Consider the following 10,286-nt stretch of genomic DNA (forward strand, 5'->3'; position numbering starts at 1 on the left):
GAAAATTATTCAAACAAACACTCAACAAAATTTCACTTTAACAGTATGTTTTTTAACATTAATATGACCTCCCCCAGCCTTCCTATGGTCTATACAGTGGCTAGAAATGGCGACAGGTGTAAACCGAGCCCTGGGTATCCTGCTCTGCCTTAAAAGCTCAGATGGGCCGATCTGGAATCCCCCCCCCTCACTTTGCCCCCCTCTTCTCCTCAATAGCTACAGACTCAGAAATGGCACACACAGATGTGGTATTAGGGGACTACTGAGGTCTAAAAGCATCCGAAGAGCACTATGTCATGGGACCTTTAAGTAAATAGTTTTGTCAGCACATCTGATTCAATAGCTAATCATCAGTCAATGACCGCATGAAACCTCCACACAGGTGTCCAAATAAAACATCCCAGTAAGATACAACACGGCCAACTAAAGCAGGGCATAGTACTCACCAGAGTGAGTAAAGTTTTTTTATCCAAGTGAATTAGTGATGATTCACTCATTCATAAATCATAGGCTTTTACCCGATGCTTTGCATAATCCATAAATATAAAGATACAGAAAAATAGAAATGCATGGCAAAAATAGCGTTTTGTCAATATTTTAGAGACATGTTTGTGTTTACTTTTTGTGCTTTATTACAAAATGCCATTTTTGATGTTGAAGTCAAAGTTAAATCAGCAGTGTTTAGCAAAGGCCACACCTGTTGCATTGTGGGTAAGAAGGAGGACAGAGCCAACGTGGCTGCAGAGGAAAAATGCACAGACTCAGACAAAGATTTAGCACGGTCCAAGAGGCGCACACGGTCATTGTCCTTTTGTATTTCAGCCTTGTTATATTTGCTTTATATGTTTTGTAATTTCTTTGCATTTACTGCACTTTCTGTCTCTGTTGTGCCGCTTACATTTTGGGGCCCGTCTTGTTAAGGAAAACCGTGTTTAAGAGACTGTAAAAAGACAAAGAAGTATATTTGAATCATTTTATTGTATGTGTTTATTGTCTTTGTAGTTTTCACGGGGTCTTAGAACATAAATGTGGAAGTAAATGATCAAAGGACATCTGTATGATAGATAGATAGATAGATAGATAGATAGATAGATAGATATTTATTGATCCCAAAAAATGGGAAATTACAGTGTTACAGCAGCACACAAAATATACATACATACAATATACATGAAATAATAATAATATTAACAATAACAAAATATAAGAATAAAATATAAGAATATAAGAAGCGTGGCCTTATTCAAATTCAACAAGTGTAATAGGCTAACAGGTTTATAGCATGGATGTAATAAGCATAGACAGTTAAAGGTACTCCCATGGCGTCACGTGTAGGGAAGTGGGCATCACGCGACGTTCGTTGGCTCTGCGCATGCGCTTGTCTGGACCTGCCATAAAGTGCTAAGAGACGGCGTGCTGCATCTTAACTAGCATGCAAGCAACGTTTACATCCAGCTCCACGTACGTCCCTGAATCCCACATGGCTAATGACCGACAACATTCGCTGCTTCTGCTTGGGTCCTCATTGGTCTGCCGGTGGTTAACAGGATTAGCAGTAAGTAGCTTTTGCCGAAAGGTAAATCTTGCAGGAAAGTAGGTGATCCTCCTTCAGAGAACCAACACCTCTTCTGACCAACGTTGAGGTGTTGACACGAGGAAATATGAGCTAAAACGCCACTTGGAGCTGTCAAACCTCCGGGACACTTTACTTTGAAGTTTGTCAGAGACTTTAGCAGACATGGTAGAGGTGTTCACCGGAAGGACACTCCTGAATAAAGACGGGGATTTAGTCGATCCTGAAGAGGCGTTAAGGAATAAAGTGGTGGGGATCTACTTTTCTGCAGGATGGTGTCCCCCATGTCGAGACTTCACACCCATCCTGTGTGATTTCTACACGGATCTGGTTGAAGAGAGCGAACCTCCGGCTCAGTTTGAAATAGTTTTTGTCTCCTCAGACAAGTCGATGGATGACATGGTTGAATATTATCATGATATGCACGGAGACTGGCTAGCTCTGCCCTGGACGGATGATTACAAGCAGTAAGTATCAAAATATAATAAGTCTATGGAAGTTTAGTTATTTGATTTATGAAGTGTACAACAACAAACATTGTAATGTTAATGTATTGCACTACTTGGTTGCCCTTGATTGTGCTTTATTTATCCTAGGCCTATCTTATTAGGATTAAACCCTGTTATCCATTAGTTTATTAGTATGTGATCCAGTTTATGTAACATCCTTACAAGAGTCACCCTCTCGGGGATTATGGTTATTATAGGACAGACAGTCCATCAAATCTGTTCAATTTTACTCCATGGTTTATTTTGATTCAATTTATATGATTTGATTCTGAATGTACAGGTCTAGGGCTGGGCAATATATCAATATTATATCAACATTTATATATATGAAGCAAGATGTTGTCTTCAATTTTGAATATCATAATATCGTGATAAGAAAAAAATGTTTTTCCTGGTTTTTAAGGCTACGTAACAGTAAAGGGGTGTCATTTTCGGAACTTACCAGACTGTTCTAATTGTTCAATTATTTGCCTTTCCCAATTTAGTCATAATAGCCACATTACTGATGATTATTTATCTAAACTCTCATTGTGTAAATATTTTGTGAAGCACCAATATTCGACCCAACAATATCGCCAATATCGATTTATTGGGTAAAAAAATATCATGATAGCCTATTTGATCTAGATCTCTATCCAGGTCCCATGTTAGATTTAGCCGTTGCTCTGTGCTTTTGTTTTCACATGCCTGTCCTTTTTATATAAAAAAATGTTCCTTTACTCAAAAATAGATAGTTCACAATGAAACTTCTGCATTTAAATAGTTACTTAAGTAGAAGTAGAGATATATTACTAGATACTCATTATCTCATACCAAAAAAGGTACATAATTGAAATATTTTAGTAAAGTATCTCAGATTTGCTTTACTTACTTTACTTTACTTTTAATAGTTTATTTGAACATAAAAAAATCAAAAACAACAACATTAAAATAAAAGATTTATATACATGCATTCCTGCATACATATATAATTAAAATGACATAAATAAGGTCATGTACTTTTTAGCACAGTCTTCCAATATTGAAAGTCATTCAAACGCAACAAAAATGTTCCATGTTCAAAAGGAGTAGGAAGAAGTTGATAAACAACTTATCAAGTCCGACCCCCTTTCTCTACTTTTATCCTTTAGTAAATCTTATTCTTCAGTTATTTAAATACTATTATTTACACATCATAGACACAGATGCATACATACACAAACACTTATAAACCCTAATACATCCTTTCTTCTACTTTCTATACCATCTATAGCAGATTACATAACACAGCCATACTAGTCTTAGTATATAGACATGCTAGTATGTAGATACACTAGCATATGGACACACCAGCATATAAACATACCAGTATATAGACGTATCGGTATATAAGTATATTAATATATAGACATACCAGCATATAAATGCCAAGAAACCATACAGTCTACTACAATACCATCACTTTAAGTCCTTTTCGTATCCCTTTAATGTATTAATTTTAAATAATCTCTTGAAATTGCTCATTGTTATAGATGATTTCATCTCTTCACTGCAGCTGTTCCATAAAGTAACTCCTTTAGTTTAGATGCAGTGATATTTAGCATTTGTTCTTATGGGTTTTGTTTTATATACAAATATTCCTCTTAAATGATGTTTCCTCTCTCTTATTTGGAACATCCCTTGGACACTGTTTGACAGCTGATGATCATTTATTTTGTACATAATTTGTGCAGTATTAAAGTCAACAATATCTCTGAATTTTAGTGCTTTTAATTTAATAAACAGTGGATTAGTTGGTGCTCTATAAGTGGTTTTATTTACAATTCTTAAGGCTCTCTTTTGAAGAATGAATATAGGTTCATCAGAATATAGGTTCATCTCAGATTTGTACTTAAGTACCTGAGTAAATACACTTTATTACCTTCCACCACTGTCAAGCATATCATTTTTTGTGTGTTTCGTCTCTCTCTCAGTGAGTTGAAGCAGCGCTACAAGATCACAGCGGTCCCTAAACTGGTGATTGTGAAGGAGAACGGCGACATGATCACAGACAAGGGCAGGAAACAGATCCGAGACCGAGGCCTGACCTGCTTCCGGTCCTGGCTGGACGCTGCAGAGATCTTCCAGAACTTTAATGGTTAGGAAACAAAGTGGAGGAACACGACAACCCATCTTTCCACGAGGGCTACTGCAGCCACTCTAGAGAGCCGAACAAAACCAAAGTAAAATATTTCTATGCTCATTTTAGTTCAGTGGTTCCCACTGGGGATGAAGGGTCAGGAGATTGTTAGGGGATATGAAAAAGCTAATTAAAATTTCTGTAACACAACATTGTGTTTTGTCAAAGACTGGATATATTTGACTTCTTAAAATCCTTTTCAATAAATAATCCGTGAAGGAAAAGTCAAACTTTGGTTGAATTGCTCACAAGTCAAGCTTCGTTGAGGGGTTTACATTTAGATATGGATTTGTTTTAAGGGTTCACATGCCAAAAGGTATGGAAACGCTGCTTTTTTAAACATCCTATGCATTTAAGACAAACCTCAGGCATGTCCATTATTATTTGAAAAATGCTCTGCTTTAAGAAAAGTGTGCATTAAGTATGAATAATACAAGCCAGCAACTGTAGTTTCTGAGTTAATTTGAAATGCATTCATTAATGTTCTTTTATAAGATTGTGCACAAATTAACCATTCAGTTAAACCTTGCATAAATTTATTAGGTAGATATCTTTATGATTTTTAAGGTTTGACTTGTAGTTCTACATTGAACTGCCTCTATATTTTTGTATTTTTATTTTATATGGCTTGTTAAGACAGTTATTATTAAAAATCTATATATTCTGAGATGTCTTGTCATCTGTTTCATCTCCTGTTTCTGTTAGGAGTCTCTGTATATGTCCAATGTTTTATGTACAAACAAGATGATTCCCTGTTGCCTCGTTAAAATGCAGAAAGCCCACAGCACATTGTTTCCAACGTGCTGGCACCTTTGCATCCTTGGTACTAATTGCCTTTTTCCCCCTTGTGCATGATGACACTGCTGTTATCACTTATAAAACATCCAACAGGCATGTTGACATGAAGACTCTGCACAGGCCAGTCTCTCCAGTACCTGTCTGCTTTAATATCAAATGCTGCAAGACTTCAAAGGACACCGTGTCACACCATTTACTGCCCAGAGATTCATTCAGGAATAAATTTGAATAGAGATGTTGTTTCGCCTCGGGTCGATTCAGGTGTGTATGTATGCTGTCCCTTCATCACAGATCTCGGAGGACTTCCTACATCTCATAGTGTACTACTGAATAGACTGATGCAACTCCTTCAAGTAAAAAAACTGAAATGGAAAATGATGATGCCTCATACTGGCATAGAGAATCTATAAACAACTGAACTGAACTTTATTGATCTACTTTGAAACATTCCTCTGGTGCACGTTGGTGGAAACTGTAATTCCATAGTCTAACCATGTGGGGTCACTGTTATGCCATTTGAGAATGTGGTGTTTGAATTTTCTCAATTCTACCTACATTTAGGACAGTTTGCCCTAACCCCGTGTCAGACACAATCATGGATTCTTCTATTTAAAGAAGAGTATTATTATAAGTCTTGAATATTTAAGATTTAAAGGGGATTTTAAGAACCCAGTCCTTCACCTATTCATGTATATTTTTCTTCAAATCAGATGACGGTCTCTATTTAATTATAGGTTTAAATATTAGTTACATTGGCCTGCTGGGTGCGGCCATGAGATGGAAGGACACTTAAGTACAAATTAAGTTATTCATTTAATTCATATAGCCCTCTATTTAGGGGGTCTTATTAGAGTGTTATATAAGTGTTATGATTATAGTGTGAATGTAAGAAAGGCATATAGGTTCATTTTGTTTCCCGTAATGAAAGTGTTGGAAAGTAACTGCATGCTCATGTAAATTTATTCAAGCATAGGCGTACTGCATGTAATACTGTGATGCTAATTTTACTTAAAATATCTGATGATACCTAAACTTCTTCAACCACTGTGTAATGGTAATAAGGTAATTAAATCATGAGTCATCACACAATTACAACTGAAATTCAAATGAAGTTATCCATGATGACGAACAAATTGTCTAATATTTGTCTGCTTCCTTTCTGCTGCTTGATTGAGACCCGAGCTGGCAGAGAACCTTCCAGTTCAGATTAGATTGGATCTTTATGTCGACTTCACAATAATTGGAGTCAGTCGGACTTCTCGTTGGCTTTATAAATGAAAGGCAGTAGTGTTTCCTGCCGCTGTAACGGTGTCTTGAATCAACTAACAAGGCTGTCTTTATGTGAGAGCAGGGCTGGAGGGAGGCGCAGAGCTGCAGGCACCTATGGCTAGGACCGGCGGACCCTGCACGGAGAGAGCGCCACTGTCAAGACCACCACGTTTTTAAAAGAACTTCCGCCGAAACCCCTTTAAATAAAACGCCCATACAAATTGTCGAGTGGTAGGAGATCAACCTTCCAAGTTTGCATCATAAGACTAACACAGATAGTAATTTAAGGTTAGATCGCCGTTCAAAAAAACATACTTACAGCTGATTTAAATAAACTCCATGGCTTTTCCTAGTTGTATTACAATTGCTTATTAAGTTTTGATCTAATGCAACTTAACATTTTTAAAGTCCACTAAATATAGGCCTAGCTCATATGCGTTGTTTTTGAATGATCAAAGTGTTAAGAATTAGCTAATTTTAGCAACACGTACACCTTCCCAAAATACACATATTGAAAGTATTTTTGGCGCTAAATCACTTCTTCGTATAGTTTGTGAGTGTCACAGACCCCACTGCTGTATTTGAAAGGTAAATATAAAGCTACAGCTAGCAGCGGGTTAGCTTAGCTTAAAGACCAGAAGTAGACAGTAATATTAGCTCCTAAATTAGTTCTTCCCCGAGTCCCCTTAAAGCTGCAAAGGCTAGTTTTTTCACGCTTGTTTAATCCGTTTTGTGCGCAGAAAGAGACAATAATGTGTTTTAGAGGTGCTGGATTTTGTTAGCAGTTCACGCTAAGCTAACTTTAAGGTTTAAATTCTCGGAAGGAAAAGCGAAAGCGTAGGTAATGTTATCTATGTTCATAATTATTCATAGTGTGAACAGTCTCACAATGAAGCCCACGACTTAAACAATTAAAGTAGTTAAAGTACTGTATATTTTACACTCTGAAATCTGGTAAAAGTCCAGCATGACACAGGTAGTCAACCAAGACAAAACATATTTACGATTATGCGGCATTTCTGAATTGTATCTTGGTAAATTTATTTTATTTTGAAAGCCGCACCCCTCATGTTCCAGCGTTCGTCTGCCTCTCTTCGGCAGGCTTCACGCTATTTGGCGGTCCGAGCGCTCACACCCGCTCATGCATTCGCATGTGGTGGTTGCAGAGCGGTGGAGGGCTGCAGGGACGGGACCGCAGCACTGGGACAAAAACAAAGCCTCCATGCAGGATAGACTGAACCAACGACTGCTGGAACTAGACGTAAGTTGACCGGGTGAGAATGCACTTTAACAGTGTAAACTACAGATGTTGCAATGCCGGTAGTCATAGTATAAAACAGAATTATTACAAAATCTAATAGTTCGCATGCAATGAGTTTAGTGATCTTTCGCATCCTGCTCAATGTTAACTTCAAGTTTGCTGTATTTGCTGGAAATATAAAGCTAATACTTCGTGAGCAATTGTGAAAAAATAGCTACCAATTGTAAAAATCAAGTCATTTCGTTTCCATTATGCATTTTATGAACATACTTTGACTATGAATGTCAGAGTATGTCACAGTGTGGATACAAGTTTCTGTTACATAGACCTGTTTAATATAAATGAAACATTCCTTATTGTTGATGATGATGATGACCCTCCAGGTTATTCATCTGTGAGTCATGTTTTAGGTCACATGAAATCAAAATCCCGTGAATTAAAAAAAACGCCCACAATAATTTCTGGTGGTTATACCCAGATAATAAAACGACATGCAGCATCTTTCTCTCTCTCTCTCTCTCTCTCTCTCTCTCTCTCTCTCTCTCTCTCTATCTATCTCACTCACTCACTCACTCACTCTCACACACACACACACACACACACACACACAGTAGCACCATGCTGAGCGAGCTGGAGGTTTTATCAGGAAAATGGTTCTAATCCTGCTCAGTGCATTCACTAACAGGCACCTTGCACCCAGAAATATTTGGTTTGCAAGCTGGCATAGTTGTTTTTCTCTCATATTGGAAGAATGAAACTGGAGATTATGTGGGATTTGAGGTTGTTTAGCAAGCAGAGAAGAAAGACTCTGGAGAGTGTACACATAGTATGCTGTGGGTAAATAACTGTATGATGTGATACTTGATGACATATATGTGTTTTCTGTGCCTGGAAGATAAAGTTGCCCCATTGTGTGTGTGTGTGTGTATGTGTGTGTGTGTGTGTGTGTGTGTGTGTGTGTGTGTGTGTGTGTGTGTGTGTGTGTGTGTTCTCACTCTGTGTTGCTGTGCAGACAACATATACTCTCTTGTTTCATAGATCAGATAACCGGAATCTTGCAGGACATGTTAATGATGCTGATGTAATGTCCCTGCAGCGTATTGACAAAGTACCTCTGATGATATTACAGTTGCCCTTGCTCAGTTAGATAATGCTGGTATATAAAAAATCAATTAAATTGAATGGAGAGCTTATGAATGGCACTGAATGGTTTATTTCCTCTGGGGCGGACTGTTAGTTGCCCCACATAAACCACCATAACTGAGCAACAGCAGAGGGTGAAGAACACCACACACTATGCACCTTTTGCATGCAAAGACACCACAGTTGAGAAATGCCACAGTTCAGCTTGGTAGTAATGTCTGTGTGGCAGTTAACTGTCCAGGGAGAAGAGGGAAGTAATGAGCTCTGGCCATGACTGAACTTGGCTCACACTTGTTAACATCTTTCACAACTCATTTGCCAAACGTTTCCGTCTGATAATGTTGAGTAAAGTGGCAAGAATATTGCAAAGGAGATGATGTGCAATTATGATGGTGTGTGGCAGGTGAATAGCTGAAATGAACAGATGTGTTTTGTGGTCACATTGGAAAGCTTTTTTGTTGTGTAAATCTCAATTTATCTGCTCACTTGCTGTCCCTATTGTCAGCTATTCATAAATTTCCACTTGTAAAATCAGTGTCAGCTACTGTGAAGCATGCGGCACAGGGAGTGTCTTACAATAAAAACTAAGATTTATTATAGTGCACCATGATTACACAGGGATGAGCTGTGCCCTATCGGGATTGTAGTGTGGTTTTCATTTCATTTCATTGTTTTTTACTGTACGCGGGAGTGACCAGAAATTGCCCCTCTCTGCACAGACATACTGTATATAGCACATTGTAGATTTGGGTGGTGGCTGTTATTGTGTAATTGGTTCATGGAGGAGATCAATCTGTATTTTTGACTCCTACAGGCAGTGAAATCAATGTTGTGTTCCACGCTGTTCATTTTAGATAGATATCAGAGTAACTGTTGATGGCTGACACAAACTACTTCTGTTTTTAAAATGCTAACAAAGCTCTTCTCCATATTCTTAAAAAGAGACAGATACAGATGTTTAAAGCTGATACCACCATCCACTTCTTCTTACTGTATATATTGGCTAACATATACACCCATATATCCGCGATTAGCTTAAAATCCAAAATAGAATGAGTAGCCCAACCAACCATATAGCCTAGAACCTTTTTTTTTTACCTTAACACATAACATAAATAGACAAACATTTTTTATAAGAATCCCTTAAAGAGACAATTAAATGAAAAATACTTTTTACAAATAATAATCCTGTGTTCTTTCATTAAATATGTGCAGGATGTTGGAGTATTTTTATATCAAAGTCCTTCTCTTTACATCTCTTGTAAAACAAAAAGGAAATGCACTTTAGCAACTAGCAAACCCGTATACAACCTGTACATCTTTTTTTTTTTCATTTGTTCCATTTCTGGCTTTATCTTTTCACTTCAAAAAAAACTTTGTCAATGAACATGTACAGCAGCACTAGGATGGCAGTTGACAATCATACTCCTTATGATGAATTGTCTATAACATGTCAGAAAATGGTGAAAAAATACCTTCAGATCAATAGTTGCAGATTGTCTATCTATCTATCTATCTATCTATCTATCTATCTATCTATCTATCTATCTATCTATATATCTATCTATCTATCTA

At 37.4% G+C, this 10,286-nt stretch overlaps 2 protein-coding genes across 3 annotated transcripts in view; both read left to right on the forward strand.

The window, feature by feature from the left end:
• Window positions 1-1,420: 1,420 nt before the first annotated feature.
• On the forward strand, window positions 1,421-4,907 carry nxnl2 (nucleoredoxin like 2). 2 transcript variants are annotated; one of them, XM_034896789.1, is made up of 3 exons: window positions 1,421-2,040; window positions 4,035-4,220; window positions 4,257-4,907. In XM_034896789.1, the coding sequence occupies exons 1-2, from the start codon at window positions 1,739-1,741 to the stop codon at window positions 4,201-4,203; spliced, it is 471 nt and encodes a 156-aa protein (XP_034752680.1). In that variant the 5' UTR covers window positions 1,421-1,738; the 3' UTR covers window positions 4,204-4,220; window positions 4,257-4,907. The 2 variants fall into 2 exon arrangements, with proteins under 2 accessions (XP_034752680.1, XP_034752678.1); XM_034896787.1 differs by having other exon boundaries at window positions 4,035-4,907.
• A 2,451-nt stretch (window positions 4,908-7,358) lies between these two features.
• The window catches only part of csgalnact1a (chondroitin sulfate N-acetylgalactosaminyltransferase 1a), a 27,598-nt gene continuing 24,670 nt past the window's right edge, over window positions 7,359-10,286 (forward strand). Inside the window, exon 1 of the mRNA XM_034896555.1 lies at window positions 7,359-7,568. The gene's annotated coding sequence lies outside the window, so the exon portion shown is untranslated. The remainder of the gene's footprint in view (window positions 7,569-10,286) is intronic.

Source organism: Etheostoma cragini, chromosome 16, assembly GCF_013103735.1.
Source record: "Etheostoma cragini isolate CJK2018 chromosome 16, CSU_Ecrag_1.0, whole genome shotgun sequence".
NCBI lineage: Eukaryota > Metazoa > Chordata > Actinopteri > Perciformes > Percidae > Etheostoma > Etheostoma cragini.